Genomic DNA, 20,987 nt, shown 5'->3' with positions numbered 1-20,987 from the left:
CCACATCCCAAGGGCGCTGGAAGAACTGAGGTGAAGTTTCTAGAAGAAATTCAGACTCTCTCGTGAAGATGGAGCAGCAAAAAGACAAAGCTGAATCTGAAGGGTGAGCGGGGACCCCAAGGAGCCAGCGCCCCCTCAGAGGAGGGGACAGTCACAGGGCGGGGGGGCGGGGGCAGAGCAGACCCCAGGGTGATCAGGATAACCAAGGCCCTGCTCCACACATAGAGGCGCAGGCCCTTGCCGACCTGGGAGGGAGGCAGGACGGAAGTAGAAACCAAATTTATCAAACAAGAGAAATATCAACAACAAACAACCAGGAGCTGGGGACAGCTGTGGGGCAGGAGAAAACAATAATTGCCCACATTTTTTGTTTGTTTGTTTTTGTTGGTCATGGAGCTTGAACTCTGGGCCTGGGTGCTGTCTCTCAGCTCTTCAGCTCAAGGCGAACCGAACGCTCTACCACTTGAGCCACAGCACCACTTCCCGTTTTCTAGTGGTTCATTGGAGATAAGAGTCTCACGAAGTTTCATGCCCAGGCTGGCTTTGAACTGTGATCCTCAGATCTCAGCCTCCTGAGTAGCTAGGATAACAGGCGTGAGCCAGTGGCACCCACTTGCCCACATGTATTCAATACTTATCCAACTCAGTCCTTCAAAGACTCACCTTTGATGGAACCCAGAGCCATCCTTGGATATGAAAAGATATGGTTCAGGTTGAAAAAAATGGTAGCTTGCCTGTCTGCTGGAGTGAGCAAGGCCTTAGTGAACCACCCCCAAACAAATGAAAACTTCAGTGGGTGCTGGTGGCTCATGCGTGTAGTCCCAGTTTACTCCAGAGACTGAAGTTTTGAGGATTACAGTTTGAAGCCAGCCAGCCAAGGCAGAAAAGCCCATGAGACTCTTATCTCTAATGAGCCACCAAAAGGCTGGAAGTGGAGCTGTGGCTCACGTGGTAGAGTGCCATCCTGGATCAGAAAAAGCTCAGGGACATCACCCAGGCCCCGAGTTCAAGCCAGAACACACACACACACACACACACACACACACACAAGCCATCCATGGCAGGGTTGGCTCTCTGTACCCGGAAAGATGGTGCAGGTAAGAGGCTGCCTAGCAAATGGTAAGGCCCACTGCTGACCTGTCTTCCTATCATTCTAGGAACGACCAGTCCCTGCCAACTCCTGGGACCCAGTTGCGGACCCCAGGGACCATCCCAGCCCTGCCACCATGGCTCCTGGGTACCTCCAACCCAGCGCAGATGGGGCTCCCTGAGCACCTGGCCTCAGTGACCGTCCCCATCCGCCTGGACACCCTCTCATACCTCCTACACAGCGCTCTGATGGGGACCTACAGCCTCTACCAGTCCCTGCCCTCCTGCCCCTGTGCCTCCCAGCCAGGCCACGGCCAGCCGGCCACGGCCAGCTGCCCCCCCACACCCCGGGGCCGAGGCCGGGGCCGGGGCTGGGCCCGTGGAGGGCGGGGGGTCCAACACAGGCCTGCTCCCAGTCAGGGCCAGCCGCGGTGGGGGGCTGAAGATGCTGAGCAGCCAAAGAGGAGCGGGGCTTGGGATGACGGGGCTGTCCCCAAGGTCCCCAGGATGGCAGCCCCGGCCCAGGATGACAAGGAATCCAGAGATCCGGAGCCAGGCACAAACCCCTGGCCCGCGGCTGAGGACTGGGAGTCTGAGTCATAGCACCCAGAGAGGCCTTGTTGGGGTACCTTAGCCCACCAGAGGTACCGCAACACACATCCTGTCCAGGGCCTCAGAAGTGGGTTCTGGGGCCACCTAGTGTGGTCTCCACTTGTCACAGGATGGGGGGGGTCCCAGACCTGTCCCCGCTACCTCCACTCCCAGACCTGGTCCAGCAACCTGTCCCCCAGAGCTCCTCTGTCCCCAGAGCCCTGCCTCTTGCTGACTTATTTCCACCCCTCCCCCACACAACTCTTCCCTCCCCTTCTTTACCCATCCAGACCCCTTTCTCCTTTCTTGATCCTCATTCCTTGGGGCCCGGCCGGGCCTCCTCACCCTTTCTGCCCTGAGCACTCCTTGCACTGTGGACCCCTGCACCACCCTGCAGTATCCCTGCTCTTCTCAGTGGGTCAATAAATGGATGGTTGTCTTCTAGCACTGCGTTGGTGGCAAGTTCTTTCCTGGTTCAGGCCGCCTGGTGCTGTGAGGAGCAGGGAGGGCTTGGGGAGGCCAGAGGGGCTGTGGGGGGGCGGGGCGGGGAACGGAGAGGCCGGAGGGGCCATGGGGGGGAGGGGCATCAGCATCCCTGCCTCAGCGATTCCCATTGGAGCCTCTGCCACCACTGCATTTCTGTCCACTAGAAGCTACTGGACCCCGGGGCCCATTGTGTGTGTGGCTCATGGGTCTATTGTAGGGGGGAGCTTAAGGGATTTGGGGACCTGCAGGACAGGGAGGACAGAGACCTGGCTCGGCTCAGTCTGCACAGAGGGGCTGTGGCGGAAGGAGGGCTCTGCACGGGCTCTGCCACACAGGTAGGCACCAGACGTGGGCCGATCGTCCTCAAGAGAGGGGTGTTGCAGCCCCCTCCCCTCCCAGGGGTCCCCCATCCCCACCCCTCAGCTAGGACTCAGGGCCTCAGATCCAAGCCTGTTTCTTACCACAGATCAGACAGCCAAAGACCCCAGCCTCCTCTTCCTGTAAGCCACTGGTCCAGGCCCCAGCCGACTCCCTCAGACCCAGGGGTCCAGGCCCCAGCCTCCTCCCTCAGACCCAGGGGTCCAGGCTCCAGCCTCCTCCCTCAGACCCAGGAGTCCAGACACAGCCTTCTCCCTCAGGCCTAGATCCTCCCTCAGACCCAGGAGTCCAGGCCCCAGCCTCCTCCCTCAGACCCAGAGGATCCAGGCCCCAGCCTCCTCTGTCAGACTTGAATCCAAGCCCCAGGCCCTCTCTCCTAGGTCCCTTGAGTCCAGTGCCCCCCTGTGTCTGCCATCTGTCCCTCCACAGGTCACCATGTACAGCTTCATGGGTGGCGGCCTCTTCTGTGCCTGGGTGGGGACCGTGCTGCTGGTGGTGTCCACGGCCACGGACCACTGGATGCAGTACCGGCTGTCGGGGTCCTTTGCTCACCAGGGCCTGTGGCGGTACTGCCTGGGCCCCAAGTGCTACCTGCAGACGGAGAGCATTGGTGAGCCGCGCCTGCCAGGGCCCCTGCAGTCCCTGAGGGGATGCCACCAGCAGGAGAGGGGCGGAAGCTGGCTCTAGGACTGGGTTTGAGTGGCCCTGTGGGGTGTGCAGGTTTGGGGGTTGGCTGAGGAGGGAGGTGATATTTCCTGACACAGAAAGGTGTGACTCATGGGGTCTACAGAACAACCGGAGCAGAAGCGTATGCACAATTGCTGGGAACCATGGCGGCGGGAGGGCCCATGCCCGCGTCTGGGGGTGTGGAGTAGAGGATGAAGAACTCTTCTTTCCAAATCTTCTTTGTACACTGAGGATTGATCCCAGAGCCTCCTGTCCCGTGTTGGGCAAGTGCTCTACCACGCAAGCCACGCCCTCCGCCAGTTGAGGATTTTTTGTTTGTTTGTTGCTAGGTTTTTTTTTGTTCTATTTTGTTTTATCAGTCATGGGGCTTGAACTCAGGACGTGGGTGCTGTCCCAGAGCTCTTTCACTCAAGGCTAGCGCTCTAGTGCTCTAGCACTTTGAGCCAAAGCTCCACTTTCAGTTTTCTAGGGGTTCCTTGGAGCTAAGAGTCTCACAGATTTTCCTGCCTCAACTGGCTTCAAACCATGACCCTCAGATCTCAGCCCCCTGAGTAGCTAGCAAGACAAGTGTGAGCCACCGGCGCTCAGACAGCCCTTTGGTTTTTATTTCATTTTTGATAACTTTGCCTGGTTAGCCCTAAACTCATGATCCTCTTATCCCTGCTTCCCAAATCAAATAGCTGAGATTACAGGGGTGAACCGTGCCTGGTTTGGGTGAAGGAATGGTTAGTACTTACTGCATGCTGGGAGGGGGAAGGAGAGAGAAAGAGAGAGAGAGAGAGAGAGAAAGGGAAGGAGGGAGATTCCTACATAGAGATAGTAGATATAGTATATTACATGGGTATATGCTATATATTAGTAATATCCATAGTATATTAATATATTAATAATATCCATATGATATAGAATATAGTAAACTGATCATAAAAAGTACACTATTAAATACAATGTATTATGCAATCTAGTATACCATAATTGATGGTGTATATGACATCACACAATATTTTATGTCATATATTAATAAATTAGCAATTAGTAATATATATGGAGCAGTACTATGCTCTAGGGAGAGAAGGAGAGCCCACGGTCACTGAGCCCTGTGGCAAAGGTAAACTGAGGCAGGGGACCTGCCTGACTTCACATGGGTGACATTTGTGACCTCTGTGACACTTGGCCGACTCAGGGAGGGCTCTGAACTGTGTCTCCATCTCTGCCAGGCAGCACGGGGGGGGGGGTGGGGGGTGGGGGTGGGGGCACACTTCCAGAATATCCTCAACCTCTCACCCAGAAGTTCTGGAGTCCTTTTTATTTTTTCTAGTTACGGAAGTTTGAACTCAGGGTTTCACACTTGCTGGGCGCTGCCTCCCCCCGCCCCCCCTCCCGGCCTTTTCAGTTAGTTTCTTTTTCAGATGGAGTGTAGGGGTAACCTTACCCAACCCCAAGCCGGTATCAGACAGCTCTCCTCCTCCTCCACCTCTAGAGTAGCAGGGATTACAGATGTGTACCGCTGCACCCGACTTCTCTTTGCTGTGGTGCTGGGGTCAAAACCTAGGGCCTTATATCTGCTAGGCTGGCACTTTACCACCGAGCACAAATCCTGCCCTGGTTTGGCTGGCCTCATTTGCTCGCCAACTCGAATCTGCTCCCAAATGAGAGCAGGAGGCTTGGGCTGGCCTCCCAGGGCAACCGAGTAGGAGGACGAGGCTGTGATTGCTTCCCAGGGCCTGTCCTGAAGAGCCAGCCCTGGGCCAGCACAGCAGAGGAGAGGCCTCGAAATGTGGAGAGCTGGGGGAGGGAGGCGGAGGCAGACACCACACATGTGAAAAGCGCTTCACACAAGCAAAGGGAAAGAGTGTGAGAACAGAGTGCCCGTAGCAGGAAGGAGGAGGAGTGCTTCCTTCTGTCCTTCCCTCTGTCTGTCCATGCATCTAACCACTCACTCATCCATTGGTCCGTGGACCTATCTGTCTGTCTGTCTGTCTGTCTATCTATATCTATTTTTCTATCTACCTATCCATTCATGTATCTATCCATCCATCTACCTTTCTATTTACCTGTCAGTTGGTCTGTTTTACCATCCATCCATCCATCCATCCGTCCATCCATCCATATGTTTACATATTTCAATCAATCAATACTCTATCTATCTATTCATTGATCTGTCAGTCTGTCTACCCATTGGTCTATCCATCTGTCCATCCATCCATTTGCCTGTTTGTCTATTTTTCCATCCGTTTGTCTATATCTATCTATCTATTTATCTATCATCCATCCATCTGTCTGTCTATCTTATTGGTCTATCCATCTATCCATCCTTCCACCCATCTATCAAATACATACATACATTCATACATACACACATGTGCACATATATTGGACACGCATTTCTGTGTAAACCAAGCTGTGTGGACAAGTGGGAGGGTACATCCCAAGAATTAAGCCAGCCCTCTCCTCAGGAAGGAAACTGTCTAGAGGGGACACACACAAAGTCAGTCATGGCCTGGAGCAGCCAGGGAGGATGCTTCTCAGAGCAGGTCTTCAGAGTTGGGCTTTGGAGGGTGAAGATGAGTTTGTTAGGAGAAAAGGAGAGCAGTTGCTAAGAAGCAGAGGAGGAACTGAGGCAGACATATGGAGCAGGACAGGACACCCTGGTCTGCAGGGGGGCTAGGGGTGACCTGCGGTGTTCTCACAGCCTACTGGAATGCCACCCGGGCCTTCATGATCCTGTCTGCCCTGTGCGCCACGGCGGGCATCGTCATGGGAATCCTGGCCTTCGCGCAGCAGTCCACCTTCACCCGCCTCTCCCGGCCCTTCTCCGCAGGCATCATGTTCCTGGCCTCCAGTGAGTGAACTGCCTTCCCTTCCTCCCTCCCCTCCCCCTCCCTCCCTCTCCTCCTCCTTTCCCTCCTCCCCCATCCTTCCCTCTCCTCCCTCTTCCTTCCTTCCCTTCCTCCTCCCTCCTTTCCCCTCCCTCCTTCCCCTCCTCTTTCCCTCCTCCCTTCCCTCCTTCCCACCCCTCCCCTCCTCCCCCTCCCCTCCCCTTCCCCCTTCCTTCCTCTTCCCCACTCCCACGCCCACCTTCCCATTCCCCACTCTCCAGCCCATCCTCTAAACCAACTCCATGATCATCCAATCTCCCTTCCTCCTTCCTTCTTGCTTCCTTCCTTCTTTCCTTTCACCTTCCTTCCCTTCCTCCCTCCTTCTTCCTTCCTTCCTTCCCTTCCTTCCTTCCTCCCTCCCTCTCTCTCTCCCCCTTTCCTCTCTCCTTCCCTCCTTCTTCCTTCCTTCCCTTCCTTCCTTCCTTCTTTCCTCCTTCCCTCCCTCCCTCTTCCTTCCTTCCTTCTTCCCTCACTCTCTCTTTCTCTCCCCCTCCCTCCCTCCCTTCCTTCCTTCCTTCCTTTCCTTCCTTCCTTCCTTCCTTTCCTTCCTTCCTTCCTTTCTTCCTTCCTGGCAGATATCACTAAGTCCCACCACGCTGGGGCTTTGTTGGTGTTTTATTTCACAAGTAATTGATGGGATTACAATCCAGGACTGTTCAACTTCCAGCTCTCCCTGCCTCTCCAAGGCTGGGCTAAGAACCCCAAACATATAGTCACCTGTTGGGGTTTCCTGGTGTGCAGCCAAGGAGATGAGCCAGCCATCTTTACATAAACTCCCCATGTGGTCAGGAGTATCCAGGACATTCCTCTTACTCGGGAAGTCCCAAGGCTTCAGCCCCCTTTCCTGGACCAGGGTCTTTCTTCATTGTGATTGATTGAATGTGGCATAGTAGGATTTGAACTCCTGGCCTTGTGCTTGCTAGGCAGGTGCTTTACTACTTGAGCCACACCTCCAACCCTGTCCTCCCCCCCCCCCACTCTTCTGCACCTCATTCTCAATCCAGCCCCACCCTTAGCCTCTGCAAGGCCTGGCCTGTCCCCCACCCCGCCCCTCTCCCCCCAGCCCTCTTCGTCCTGTTGGCCTTGGCCATTTACACTGGTGTCACCGTGAGCTTCCTGGGCCGGCGCTTTGGGGACTGGCGCTTTTCCTGGTCCTACATCCTGGGCTGGGTGTCTCTGCTGATGACCTTCTTTGCAGGTACAGGGCTGAGGGGAGGAGGGCAGCTGCTGGGAGTCAGGTGGGCACTGGGTGGGGTGGGGGGAATGCGAGGCCACAAGAGACCACAGAGACAGTCTGAAGTCACCAGGGCTGGGAAGTCGGGGGGCTGTGGGCACAGAGGGGGTCTTGCAGGGTGACTTTGGAGGGACCAAAGCAAGATCTCTGTCCCCCACTCCCCCTCCCCGTAGGGATTTTCTACATGTGCGCCTACCGCATGCATGAGTGTCGCCGCCTGTCCACCCCGCGCTGACCGCCCACCAAGCGCCATGGCTGGAAGCTACGCCGAGGTCACCGGAGAGGAGAGGGAGGGTCTGGAGGTCCTGGTTCCTGGGGGAATGAGGAGGCTCAGCCCTGGCCTCTGGGCGGAGCCCCCGACTCCTGCGTCCTGTCCCCAGGGGGAAGGGGAGGGCACGGACAAGGATGGAGCCCCCACCCGCCCCTTGGGTTGTTAGTGCAGTGGCAAATCCTTTAGAGGGTCTAATAAAACTGAGGTGAAACCAGGCCCAGGTGTGAATCCATGAGGGGCTGGGGCGGGAAGAAACGGAGGCTGGGTGTTTGGGAGGGAGGGAGGGAGGGAGGGAAGGAAGGAGGGGTGCTGTGTAATGGTCACCTCAAATTGTTAAGTTTCTGGAGACCTGGGAATGGAAGACTCATTCTCCACCAGAGCACTTCAGCTTCTAGAAAAGTTGACTTCCACCCTCCAGAAATGGAGGGGCAGGCAGCTCTCCCCAGAATTCCCCCAGCTCCCAACCCGGCCTCTTCACACTGACTGTAGCCTTGACGTTAACCTGCGCTCCATCCACTCAGTCATGAGCTTCTTCCTCAAGTGTTGACCCAGTGCCACGGGCTTTCCTGAGTGGATCCTAATCATGAGAATATTTACGATACCCCATGCTAATAAATGTGATATGAATAGAAGCTTGGTCCCAGAAGCGTGATTTATTAAGTTCTGTGCAAGTAATAGTAGCTCTATATTTATAGAGGCGCCTGTGATCATCATGGAAAATGAAACCTCATTGTGATGATAATTTATCGGGGCCTCTGTAAGTGGAAATATGGAGGCTTATTCTAGAGATAATAGTGATCTTAGAAGGAGAACTCCAGGTGGGGCACCAATGGCTCACTCCTGTAATCCTAGCTACTCAGGAGGCTGAGATCTGAGGATTGTATCTGTCTTTTGTCCCTCCTTTGGGAGATCCCTCTCCCCATTTCTTCCTGCCTTTGACTAGGTGAAGACGTGGTCTTGTCATTCTCTCCACAATCTTTTTTTTTTTTTTTTTTGGTCGGTTGTGGGGCTTGAGCTCAGGAGAGCGCTCTACCACTTGAGCTACAGCGCCACTTCCTCTCCACAATCTTTCAACATCCTTACTCCTCCTCTTGTTTGTCTGCTCTGGGCAAAAACTCTTGAGCCCAAGACTTGGAGTCTGAGCCTCCCTGCCTCTCTCCCTTTCTTCTCTGGCACTGGACTTCCGGTCCTTAGCCTGTCTTTTGGTGGAGACCCTAGAGCTGGGGCCCTCCTCTCCCACATTAGAAAATTGCAAAACCACTGGAAAGCATGACACAGGTCCCCAACTGTCCCCTCCTACCTAACTCACTCCCCCCCCACTCGGTGGCCTCTTCTCTTCTCTACCCTCCCCCCCCCAGGCCACCCCCTCTCCCCTTCCTGGAAGCCCTCTCTAGTGTAGAGGGCTCCAGAACCTGCAAGTTCTAAAACCACCACTGAAACCACCATGGGCCTGACACCTCAAGAGCCCTCCCCCACCACAGGGCTGGACTGAAGGGGGGGGTGGGGGGGCTGGGGAGGAAGCCATCCGTTATCTGCGCAACTCTGAAAGGGAGGAGGTATAAAGAGCCTTGACTGACATCATACCCGACCCCTAAGCTGCTCTGAGGCCTGGGGAATCCAGGTGTCTTCTTTCTCTGAAGTCCAGCCCCTTCTCCTCCCAGAGATCACCCCCATGGAGCCCTACCGGTCCCTGGCACTGCTGGCTGGGTCCCTGGGCTTGATTTCCTGCCTGATTGCTGTCAGCACCGATTTCTGGTTCGTAGCTCTAGGACCCACTCTCTCGGCTCACTCAGGCCTCTGGCCCAGGGGGTCCCAGGATCCCGTAGCAGGTAAGGAGGAACAGATCCGTGGGTGCGGGCAGGGACGGCCAAGCAGGGACCAGGTACTCAGAAGCCTCCTCTCCCATCAGCCTACATTCACGTGACTCAGAGTTTCTGCATTCTGGCGGCCCTGTTGGGCCTGGTGTCTGTGGCCTTTCTGGTCCTGTCCTACATCCCTGCCTTGTCCGCGCCAGGCCGAGGTCCTCTGCTGTCCACCATCACAGCCTTTGCTGCAGGTGAGGAGCCCAGGCCTAAGCAGGGTCCCGGGCGGTGGTGGCAGTGGAGGTCCTGCGGAGGGAATCAGCCCTGTCTCTCCGATCCTCATCCCCAGCCCTGTCCCTGATCGTGGCCATGGCCGTGTATACCAGCGAGCGCTGGGACCAGCATCCACATCCCCAGATTCAGACGTTCTTCTCCTGGTCGTTCTACCTGGGCTGGGTCTCGGCCATCTTGTGGCTGTGTACAGGTGATCACCCAGCCCGCTTCCCTGGGGAGCATGGGGGGGTTGGGCGTGCAGGATGGAGGCAAGGTGCTAAAATGCTCGTCTGGCCATCACAGGTTCCCTGAGTCTGGCCACTCACTGTAGCGCCCCTCGACCCGGCTATGAAGCCATGTGAAAGGAAGGCAAAAAAGAAAAGAAGAAAAAGCAAGTTTGGGGCATTGTGTTGAGATGTTAAGAGCTATGGGAAAGGAATGTTTGATTCTGCCTCCATCTCACCTTCCTGGCCATGGTCCTTCAACGATTCCTTTACTTTCAATAAAAAATTGTGCTCAACTCTTGATTGTCCCAAGAGCTTCAGTCAAGACAGAAGCCAACCAGAGAGTAGTGACCCTGGGAAGCCAGAGGAAGGTGAGCGCTGCTCAGATCTGTCCCCCGTCTGTAGGGGACTTCCACGCTGTGTAGACACAGGCTCCCTTTTATTAATTGAAGCACCAGGACTTGAACAACTCAGGGCCTCATTCTCGTGCTTAGCCTTTCCATTCATGGCTGGTACTCTACCATTTGAGCCACATCTCCAGTTCTGGGTTTTTGCTAGGTAATTGGAGAAAAGAGTCTCTTTGGGTTTGTCTGCCTGGGCTGGCTTTAAACCTCGATCTTCAGATCTCAGCCTCCTGATTAGCTAGGATTACAAGCCTGAGCCACCTGCTCCAGCTCCTTTTTTGCCTCCAGAGACAGGGCCTCACTAACTTTGTCTGAACTGGCCTTGAACTTGAAATCCTCCTGTCTTTGTCTTCCAAATAACTGTATATTTCCTTTCCTTTCTCTGAAGCTTTCCTATCTCCCTATTTCTTTTTCTATTTCTGACTGTACTAATGGGTTATTTTTGTTGTCTTTTTTTGGGGGGGCGGGGAAATCCTGGGGTTTGAACTCAAGGCATTTGCCAGGTAGTGGCTCTACCACTTGAGCCAGGCCTCAAACCTGTTTTCCCCAGCTTTCCTTTACTCTTAGGCCTGGGAGGACACCAGGAGAGTTTATGCGTGCCTGGAAAGTCAAGGGAATAGAAGTTTCTAGAAGGGCTTGATCTACCAAGACATAGGTCCCAAGCTCCCCACCCCCCCAACCAGCTATTTTACCCTCATTCTGTGAGAACTGCTGGCTGGTGTGTACCCAGACATTGCCCCTTTAAGTGGTCACTGAGGAAGGGAGTTCTGGAACTCCAGGGGCCTCACAGAGACCCATCCTTCCCCACCCCTTTGGGATCTTGTGTTCAAGACACCCTGGGCAGCTGTAAGTCACTTAGGTAGATGTGGGTAGGGATGGGGTGTGGGGGAGGGCACTGGCCCCGGAAGTGACATTTCACTGCAGAGTGGGTGGGGGACAGGCTCCAAACCCTGAGGACTTCAATGGAGGGGGGTCTGGTCTCCAGAAGGGTGAGGGGGGGTGGGAGGAGTTGAGGGTTTTGAGGCAGGGCCTGCAGTATGGGGATTCTGAGGATGGGGCCTCCAGCAGGGGTGGGGGGTCTCGGGGGCCTGGGCAAGCATGTGGGGTTCTTGGCAGCAGCTCCTGCAGCATGGGGGTGAAGCGGAGCCTTCAAAGTGGGGGTGTCCTGCTCAGTCTCTTGACCAATGTCCTCACCGTGCTGTCTACCGCCACCAACTACTGGACCCGTCAGCACGGCGGCCACAGCGGCCTGTGGCAGGAGTGTGTCCAGGGCAACTGCTCCAACATTCCCTGCCAGAGTGAGGCCCCCTGGGGTCAGACCCTCTCCTAGCCCTCCCCCCAGACCCTCCCCCAGACCCACTCAGCCCCTCCCCCAGCCCCTCTCCCAGCCCCTCCCCCATCCCTCCCCCCAGACCCTCCCCCAGCCCACCCCCACCCTCCCCCCAAGATCCTCCCCCAGGGCCACTCCCAGACTGCACACCCCACAGCTGCATGTACCCCCTCTCTACCCAACATCTGCACAGACCCCTCCCCACCCCACATTTGCACGGACCCCTCCGCACCCCACATCTGCATGGACCTCTCCCCACCCCAACATCTGCACAGACCCCTCCCCACCCCACATCTGCACGGACCCCTCTCCCACACTACATCTGCACAGACCCCTACCCACCCCAACATCTGCACGGACCCCTCCGCACCCTGCATCTGCATGGACCTGCCCCCACCCCAACATCTGCACGGACCCCTCCCCACCTCACATCTGCACGGACCTCTCCCCACCCCAACATCTGCACAGACCCCTCCCCCACCCTACATCCGCACGGACCCCTCCCCACCCCAACATCTGCACAGACCCCTTCCCACCCCAACATCTGCACGGACCCCTCCCCACCCCAACATCTGCACAGACCCCTCTGCACCCCACATCTGCACGGACCTCTCCCCACCCCAGGCTCAGACGTGGCCGCCTGCCCCACCGGGTCCCCACAGACACCCGCCTCCCGCCCGCGCCATGAGCCACCGGCACAGACGTGACCCCCGGTCCCGTCGGAACCCCTCATGCCGGGCCGAGGGGGCTCAGCAGGGAGGGTGGTGGTCGGGAAAGCTGCGGGTCGCCCGCGCGGGCTGACGCGGCGCGCCCCCCGCAGCCATGCTGGCCATGACCGGAGCGTGCATGGTGCTGGCGGCGGGCTTCGGCTTGGTGGCCATGGCGATGGGGCTGCGGATCCGGTGCCAAGAGGGCGACTCGCTGCGGGGCCAGACTACCAGCGCCATGCTCTTCCTCAGCGGTGAGATGGAGGGAGGCCACAGAGGGTGGGCGAGAGGCGACCCGGGGGCTGAGAGGGGCGGGGCCGAGCGGAGGGGCGGGGCCGAGCGGAGGGACGTCAGGCGGGGCCAAGGGAGGGGGTGTGGGCAGGGCCTATCGGAGGGGGCATGGGCGGGGCCCATGGAGGAGCGGAGCCCAGCGGAGGGGGCGGGGTCCAGAGGAGGGGCAGAACCACAGGCTTAACCAAGGGGCGTGGCTCTGGCTGGTTCGGAGGGGGCGGAGCTAAAGGAAAAAGCAGAGGTGAACGAGGTCTGATAGACCAGGCAGGCCCTAAGGGGCGGAGGATGTGCTCTGGGCGGAGCCCAGATACAGCCCCTTCCCAGCTTACCTGGTGGGTGGGCGTGACCCAGGGCTGCTGCTGCTGATTGCCTTAACCGGCTACACAGTGAAGAATGCGTGGAAGCAGGACGTCTTCTTCTCCTGGTCCTATTTTTCCGGGTGGCTGGCTTTCCCCTTCTCTATTCTCGCGGGTAATCTGCACAGTGGGAAGAGGGGGGAAAACTGCCCGGAGGACCTCCTTCCCCTGCCCCAGCAAACCCCACAGGGACTTTCGGGGTCTCCATTCCCTATTCCCGTAGACCCGGGCCTTGGAACCCCTCTCCCGCCCATCCCCAGTCCCCGGGCCCACCTTGGCGTCCGCCCCCTTGCCCCACTTCCCTACAGCCGCCCCGTGCTCCCCTCCGCCAGGCTTTTGTTTTCTGCTGGCGGACATGATCGTGCAGAGCACCGAGGCCATCAGTGGGTTCCCCGTGTGCCTGTGACTGCGCCTGTCTGGGGCAGAATAAAGAGAGGTTTTTAGCGCCGCGGCTCCACGTGCTTTTGTGGGGGACATGGGAACAGGGCCTAAAAAAGGTCGGGGACACGGATATGGGGTCACATGGGGTCAGAGAGAGGCTTGGGAAAGACGTGAGGGGAATGTGGAGCAGGGACACGGACCTAGAGACCGGAGGGGATCTCCAAGGCGTGGGGAGGGCGCGGGGCCACTAGGAGACTGGAGACAGGCAAGAAGAGCTTAGGGAGACAAACGCGGGGGGGGGGGGGCACGGAGCGCTGGGGACGCGGGCAGGAGTGACCTAGAAGGGAAGATCAGCTCCGGAAACTCCAGAGTTTACGAGGATCGGGAGGATCTGGGATCCAGTTCCCGGACTCGACCTTTCCCCGACTTCCCGGCCGCGCCCCCTTCGCCCAGGCTGTTTCCCTGCCGTCCCGGATCCCGCCTCTCTCCCCGGATTATGCTTTCTATTGGTCTTCTGCCTGCCACTCCTTTCCCGCCTCGGCCTTCTGATTGGCTGTCTGCCGGGGCGCTTGAGCGACTGAGGACGCGCAGGCGCAGAAAGAGAAACCAGGGCGGTGTGTCCGGAGTGGTGAAGCAGGGTGAGGGCTGACTCCGCGCGTGTGGCTGCGGCTGGAAGATGGCGGAGCTGCGCGCACTTGTGGCTGTCAAGAGGGTTATCGACTTCGCGGTGAAGGTGACCGGGTCCCCTCCCACCTCCCTGAGACCGGCGGCCATGTGCTCCCGGGATCACCAGAGTGCACTGACCGGGATCTTAACCTCTGGTCTCTGCCGCCCTCCCCCTCCCCTTCTCCTACCCCCCCCCCCCCCCGCCGGATGTAAAAGTCACACTTAGGGGCAAAAGTCAGGGCTATGAAGTTCTGACACTCGAGCCCTCTGGGGTCAAGACCCCCCCCCCCACTATCTTTCCCTGGCTCGGGACTCAGCTCTGGAGGACGACTTAGCTTTTCTATTTCTTACGAGCTGGAGGAGTCAGAGACCCTGTTTAACACACGGAGAAACTGAGGCACAAAGGGTCCCTCAGATGAAGGGAGGATGGGGAGCAGAACACAGAGTCCGCGCCAGCTCCTGAGATTCCTGCACTAGGGCTCAGACTTTGCACACGAGCTAAGTTGTATTCTTAGTGCTCAACTTGAATCGCACAGCACCCCAGATCTGCCATCATGGGAGTCAGACAGGGCCCCTGGAACCCAGAAACTGTCTGCCACCCTCATAATTACAGGGTGAGTGAGGAAGCTCAAGCTTTTGTTTGCTTGAAAGGAGAGTTCAAAGGCTAACTTGATGGATCTGGAGGCACAGGCCTGGCTGGGGACCCTGCTGGTCTGGCTGGGACATAGGTAGGGGACAGCTGTTCCCAGACTATCGTCAGTCAGTGCTTGGCCTACACCGAGCTGAGAGCAATGGTTTTGTTTTTTGTTTTTTGGTTTTTTTTGGCTTATAAAATTTTACTTTTTTTCTTTTTTTTATTGTGAAAATACTGTACAGAGGGCTTACAATTACAGGGGCAAGATAATGAGTACATTTCTTTTTTAAAATTTTTATTTATTTTTATTGTGAAAATACTGTACAGAGGGGTTATGATTACATGAACAAGATAATGAGTAGATTTCTTATCAAGCATTGTAGCCTCCTCCTTCCCAGTCTCCCCCCCCCCCCATTCTTATCAAGCATTGTAGACTCCTCCTTTGTTTCCCCTTCCCATCCCTTCCCATCCTCCCCCGAGAGCAGTGGTTTTGTTCAGTGCTGTTCCTCCATCAGACAGGGAGCTTACCTCTACATTCCTACCACTACTCAGCACAGGGAGACTGACATCCCTCAGGGTGGGTGAAACCTGGCTACAAAGTTGATGCTAATCTTGTCCCTGCCTACTCTGGAAGTAAAGTGGGGATGGGGAAGGGTATAGCAGGTAGATTCAAGTTTGAAAACGTTAATGACATTGAAGTGGGTATTTACCATGTGCCAGGAACCCCTAAGTCCTTCTCACAAGACTGAACCATGTCTGTAGCCTGTCTACACTTTAGCTCATTGGATCAATGAGGACACGGCCCAAGAAGGTCCTATTACAGATCACCCAGCTAATAAGCAGCAGAGAGATTTGAAACCTGAGCAAAAAAAAAAAAAAACAGTTCCAGACTCCCCAGTGTCCTTTGCTGTGCCAGCATCCACTCACAGCCATACCACCGGAGGATGTGACCACCTATGCGGTGCAAGGCCTGGCTGCAATGGCAGGGATGTTGCTTCTGCCTGCCTGCCTTTCTCCCCTCCCTCCTTCCCTCCCTCCCTCCATTCTTCCTTCCTTCCCTCCTTCCTTGCTTCTTTCTTTCCTTGATTCCTTTCCTTCTTTCTTCCTTTTTTTAATAATAATAACTATTTTTATCTTATTTTTTGTGCCAGAACTGGGGCTTGAACTCAGCTTGAACTCACACTCTCCCTTAAATTTTTCTGTTCAAGGCTGGTGCTCTACCACTTGAGCCATACCTTTACTTTGGGCATTGTGCTAGTTAATTGGGATGAGGGTATCTTGGTTTGTTTGTCCTGGGCTGGCTTATCTAGCCTGTATGGTTCTTGGCAGCAGTTCCTGTTGTGTTTTCTGTGCTGGGCCAAAGGTCTAGCCGCCAGAAGGCACCTTGTAAAACCCTCCTGGCAGCTGGGAATGAGTGGCGCGTGCCTGTTATCCTAGATACTGGAGAGGCTGAGATCTGAGGGTTGCAGTTCAAAGCCAGCCAGCGCATAAAGTCTGTGAAACTTTTATCTTCCAATCATCCAGCAAAGGGCCAGAAGTGGAGCTGTGACTTAAGTGGTAGAACACCAGTCTTGAGTAAAAAAGTTGAGGGACAGCGCCTAAGTCTTTAGTTCAAACCCCTGCACCAATACATACACACCCAAAACAATAGGAAATGACAGGGTGTGTCACACGCAGTCAGGGTGTGTTTGGGTGTTTCTTTTTATATGCTCGAATGTGGATGAATGAAAGGTTGAGAGGTCATTTTCTAGCTTGAGGCATGGACAAGCAGTAGGAATGAACTTGTTCAATCTCTCTGGTACCCAGGCAGTAAAAAAGACAGAGTACCCTGGCCTGGATTGGGAACTGGAACCCAGCTATAGCCCCAAAGCTGCCTGGCCCTGGCCAAGGCCCTTTTGTGGCTCACCATGGTCCATGGCCTGGGAGGGGAGGGGTTGGCACGGAGGCCCCGCCTTCTGGTTGCTTTGCTGTGACCCTGTCTTCTCTCCTGCCGGACAGATCCGAGTCAAGCCAGACAAGTCCGGGGTGGTCACGGACGGTGTGAAGCACTCCATGAACCCGTTCTGTGAGATCGCGGTGGAGGAAGCTGTGCGGCTCAAGGAGAAGAAGCTGGTAAAGGAGGTCATCGCGGTCAGCTGCGGCCCTTCCCAGTGCCAGGTGTGCAGGGACCTAGGGACCTGGACCCCCAGGTCTGAGGGAGGAGGCTGGGTCTGGACCCCCGGGTCTGAGGGAGGAGGCTGGGGTCTGGACCTCTGGGTCTGAGGGAGGAGGACTGGGAGCTAGCTAGGCTTAGTCTTTTGGTGACAGAAACTATGCCAACCCTCTGTCCTGGCAGGAGACCATCCGTACGGCCCTGGCCATGGGTGCAGACCGGGGTATCCACGTGGAGATACCGGCTGCAGAGGCCAATCACTTGGGGCCCCTGCAAGTGGCAAAGGTCCTGGCCAAGTTGGCAGAGAAGGAGAAGGTGAACCTGGTACTGATGGGCAAGCAGGTAGGTGTGGCCAGATCTGATCCACAGCTCCGATCAGCCTGCCCCTGTGGCCAGCCCTGCTCCTACAGGCCTGATCAGCCTGACCCTGTGGATGGCTCAGGGCAGCAACCTTCAGCCTTCAGGGCTGAGCAGGGCTGAGCTTAGGGCTTGCTGCCTCCCCTGGCAGAGAATTTGAGCAAGGAGGCCTCGTCACTCTGGGTGTCAGGTCTTCTTGGAAGAGACACCAGGGGCTGTGGTTTAGGTCTCCAGGGAGTAAAGGAGAGACCCAGATCAAGGCCAAGAGGACAGAGGGGGAGGAGGAAGGGGTTTCCATTCCACAGAGAGAGTAGAACAGATATTGGAGCCGGGGCAGGTCAGCTAGCAGGAGAGGGACGGGGTTCAGCTCCCGACACAGAACAATGCCCTCTGGGACCTGGAAGAGTGGACTGAGGAGGAAGGAGAAACTTGATTATTACATATTTATTTATTTGCTGAGTTTTGTCATCCAAAAGTCCCATGGCTGGAAGTGTTGGGACAATGTAGATATTACTACTGCCTTTGAAACATGAAAATTGGTGATCCTCAGATCTCATCCTCCTCAGTGGCTGGGATGAGTGCTGTGAGCCCCAGCACCATGCTTGCTATTTTGTTCTGGGTCCAGGGACCAAATGAACTGGTCAGGATGCCCTTTGGGCCAGGAAGCAGACTCACTAACCACATTGGCCTCCACAAAAGAGCAAGTTGAGTAGCTCATTTAAATGGACTTCAGACGCAGTGTGTCCCAGGTCCATACGTGGCACCACCATCTCCAGTTACAGACAGTAATGTCTGTAACTGTAGCTCACAGCACACTGACTTAGTGTTCCCCTTGGGAAGAAGACAGCCTTTTCCCCAAGGACTCCACCCAAGCTCCCTGGTCCCATCTGCAGTCATGTGACTATTCCTGACCCAATTGGCAAAGTCCCATTGAATAATTTCGGTGTTCCAGATGTTGGTGACTTCTGGGAGTGTTTGTATAGGTGTTGTCACTGGCTGGGGACCAGGGGTTGCATATCTCTGGGTCCAGAGGGAATCATTCTGCACTTTCTCTCAGCAAACTGTGACTTGTGGTATAGCTTGTTTTGTCAATAAAGTTTTATTGGTCCACCCACACATATACTCATTGACACAGTGCTTCTGGCTGCTTATATGCTGCTCTGTACTTGTGACACGGATTAGATGACTCACAAAGCCTGAAATATTTTCTTTGAGGCCAATAACGGAAAAAGGTTGCCAACCCCGGTGTGTGAGTGTGTGTGTGTGTGTATGTATGTGTGTTGTGTGCATGCGTGCACACATGCTGGTGCCAGTCCTGGAGCTTGAACTCAGAGCCTGGGCACTGTCTTTTTGCTTTTTCACTCATGGCTAGTGCTCTACCTCTTGCACCACATTTCCACTTCTAGATTTTTGCTGGTTAATTAGAAATGAGAGTCTCACAGATTTTCCTGTCTGGGCTGGTTTTGAACTAGGCTTCTCAGCTCTCAGCCTCCTGAGTAGCTAGGATGACAGGCGTGAGTCCCCATCGCTGTGACTTCTGGAGGCCTACAAGGGCCGTGAGATGCCCTGACAGCCATCAGACAGCCTTCCCTCTCCCCCGTCAGGCCATCGATGATGACTGTAACCAGACAGGTCAGATGACAGCGGGGCTTCTGGACTGGCCGCAGGTAAGGCCTGGATTGTGATATCATCCCTGGTGCTCTCATTGGCTCACCTCTGTCGTATCTTCATTGGCTCCCTTCCATCTGCTGCTTTCTCATTGGCTCACTCCACTTGCCACATTCTCACTGGCGAGCCAGTGCCCTGTGCCTGACTCTAAGTAACCTCACCCACTCTCTTCCTCTTTCTCTCTGTGCTTCCCCAGGGCACATTTGCCTCCCAGGTGACTGTAGAAGGTGACAAGCTGAAAGTGGAGCGGGAGATTGATGGCGGCCTGGAGACCCTACGCCTGAAGCTGCCAGCTGTGGTGACTGCTGACCTGAGGCTCAATGAGCCCCGCTACGCCACATTGCCCAACATCATGGTGAGCAGGGAAGGGGTTAGAGCCCTGTGGGACCTGGAGGGGCAGTGTATGTCCTGCCGTGGTTGGATGGGAGGAGGGAGCCGCCTAGAAGATGGGATCACTTGGTCACCTTGCCTAGCAGAGCGTCTGCTGGGCTATATCTCTGCCTATACCGAGAATTCGGGGACAGAGGGAGAATTGGATGGTTGCCATAGCCAATGGGAAGGCCTCCTGAGTAACAGAAAGGGCTCTCCTTGTCATTCCAGACAGTGGAAGAAGTTTCCCGGGCAACCTTGGCAAAATTGAGTGGTCTGGGTTCATTGGGGAAGGTTCCTTTGGTAATCTTTGCCATCAGGAAGTTGTCATGTAGGCCATCTTGGTACACTAGAAAGGATTCGCATAGCTTTCTCTTAGCCAAGAAGAAATGTTCACTAATCATCATGGCCAGCAGGATGTTTATTGGCTCCGCTTGGCCAATATGGAGAGTTCAGTAGGTCATCTCCACCAATAGAGAAGACTTAGTGTATCATCTCAGCCAATGGGGAAAGTTCAGTGCATTATCTCAGCTAATAGGGTGGTTCAGTGCTTCATCTCAGCCAATAGGGAAGGGTCAGCTGGACGTTGGTGGCTCACACCTGTAATCCTAGCTACTCAGGAGGCTGAGCTATGAGGATTGCCAGTCAGGGCAGGAAAGTCCGTGAGACTCTTATCTCCAAGTAACCACCAGAAAATGGGAAGTGGTGCTGTGACTCAAAGTGGTAGAGCACTAGCCTTGAGCTGGACAGCGTCCAGGCCCAGAGTTCAAACGTCACGATTGACACACACACACACACACACACACACACACACACACACACACACACACACACAAAAGCAAAGGATTTAGTGAGAAGTTTGTTGAGTTCGGTGGAACAGTCTAGATAATAGAGAGGGGTCAGTCAATGGGAGATTCTAAGGCTTTACACTAGAGCACAATGAGATGATACACCAAACCCATCCCATTGGCTATCTCAGCCAGTAGGAGAGTTCAGTGGATCAACTCAACCAGTAAGGAGGGCTCAGTAGGTCAGATCAGCCAGTAAGGACTCAGTGGGTCAGCTCAGCCAATGGGGAAGGTTCAATGTTCATCTTATCCAATGGAGAGGGCTCAGTGGGTCAGTTCAGCCAATGAGGATTCAGTGAGTGAGCCTAGCCGGTGGGTAAGGTTTAGTGGTCATCTTAGTCAATGGGGAAGGCTCAGTCCGTGAGGATTCAGTGCATCATCTCAGCCAAAAGCTATGGTCCCCTAAGGAGGAATGTTAGCCTCTCAGGACATTCTAGTCAACAGGAATTGCCCACACCAGGGGTAGTCCTGGCCCCCAGAGAGATCCTAAGGGCCCAGCCATGGGTATGGTCTATAGACGTGACACCACAGAGAAGAGCTTTTGGCAATGCAGGCAGGGCTTCCATGTTCCTCTGAGCTGAGGCTTCCTGTGTACAGAAAGCAAAGAAGAAGAAGATCGAAGTGATTAAGGCCGGAGACCTGGGCGTGGACCTGACCTCCAAGCTTTCTGTGGTCAGCGTGGAAGACCCACCTCAGCGCACAGCCGGCGTCAAGGTAGAGACCACCGAGGACTTGGTAGCCAAGTTAAGGGAGGTGGGGCGCATTTGAGCCCCTTCCCAGAAGCAGAATAATAAAACCATAACTTTTTTTTTCCTGACACCTCATCCCCTGTCCATCCACTCTTTGATTCATTCATCAGACATTGACTTAAATCTCCTGGGTACCAGGCCTTGTGCTGGGTGAGGCCTGG

General features: G+C 55.4%; 5 protein-coding genes across 5 annotated transcripts; all 5 read left to right on the top strand.

Annotated features, from left to right (window-relative positions):
- The first annotated feature begins 68 nt into the window (after nucleotides 1–68).
- CUNH19orf84 (chromosome unknown C19orf84 homolog) lies at nucleotides 69–1,692 on the top strand. The gene is made up of 2 exons (XM_042700082.1): nucleotides 69–103; nucleotides 1,158–1,692. The coding sequence occupies exons 1-2, from the start codon at nucleotides 69–71 to the stop codon at nucleotides 1,690–1,692; spliced, it is 570 nt and encodes a 189-aa protein (XP_042556016.1).
- Nucleotides 1,693–2,979: 1,287 nt separating this feature from the next.
- Nucleotides 2,980–7,694, top strand: Lim2 (lens intrinsic membrane protein 2). Its single transcript, XM_042700193.1, has 4 exons — nucleotides 2,980–3,154; nucleotides 5,924–6,073; nucleotides 7,174–7,308; nucleotides 7,518–7,694. Exons 1-4 carry the CDS (start codon nucleotides 2,980–2,982, stop codon nucleotides 7,577–7,579), a joined length of 522 nt encoding a protein of 173 aa, XP_042556127.1. The 3' UTR covers nucleotides 7,580–7,694.
- Nucleotides 7,695–9,156: 1,462 nt separating this feature from the next.
- Nkg7 (natural killer cell granule protein 7) lies at nucleotides 9,157–10,215 on the top strand. Its single transcript, XM_042700194.1, has 4 exons — nucleotides 9,157–9,444; nucleotides 9,525–9,671; nucleotides 9,767–9,901; nucleotides 9,994–10,215. Exons 1-4 carry the CDS (start codon nucleotides 9,288–9,290, stop codon nucleotides 10,050–10,052), a joined length of 498 nt encoding a protein of 165 aa, XP_042556128.1. The 5' UTR covers nucleotides 9,157–9,287; the 3' UTR covers nucleotides 10,053–10,215.
- A 1,232-nt stretch (nucleotides 10,216–11,447) lies between these two features.
- On the top strand, nucleotides 11,448–13,447 carry Cldnd2 (claudin domain containing 2). Its single transcript, XM_042700195.1, has 4 exons — nucleotides 11,448–11,616; nucleotides 12,469–12,609; nucleotides 12,998–13,117; nucleotides 13,335–13,447. The coding sequence occupies exons 1-4, from the start codon at nucleotides 11,448–11,450 to the stop codon at nucleotides 13,406–13,408; spliced, it is 504 nt and encodes a 167-aa protein (XP_042556129.1). The 3' UTR covers nucleotides 13,409–13,447.
- Nucleotides 13,448–13,974: 527 nt separating this feature from the next.
- Etfb (electron transfer flavoprotein subunit beta) lies at nucleotides 13,975–20,901 on the top strand. Its single transcript, XM_042700181.1, has 6 exons — nucleotides 13,975–14,116; nucleotides 16,682–16,840; nucleotides 17,019–17,177; nucleotides 18,797–18,859; nucleotides 19,057–19,215; nucleotides 20,675–20,901. Exons 1-6 carry the CDS (start codon nucleotides 14,060–14,062, stop codon nucleotides 20,843–20,845), a joined length of 768 nt encoding a protein of 255 aa, XP_042556115.1. The 5' UTR covers nucleotides 13,975–14,059; the 3' UTR covers nucleotides 20,846–20,901.
- The last annotated feature ends 86 nt before the right edge of the window (nucleotides 20,902–20,987 follow it).

This window comes from Dipodomys spectabilis, unplaced genomic scaffold, assembly GCF_019054845.1.
Source record: "Dipodomys spectabilis isolate Male_0828 unplaced genomic scaffold, ASM1905484v1 ptg000266l, whole genome shotgun sequence".
Lineage (NCBI taxonomy): Eukaryota > Metazoa > Chordata > Mammalia > Rodentia > Heteromyidae > Dipodomys > Dipodomys spectabilis.
This window is presented reverse-complemented; position numbering and strand designations above follow the sequence as displayed.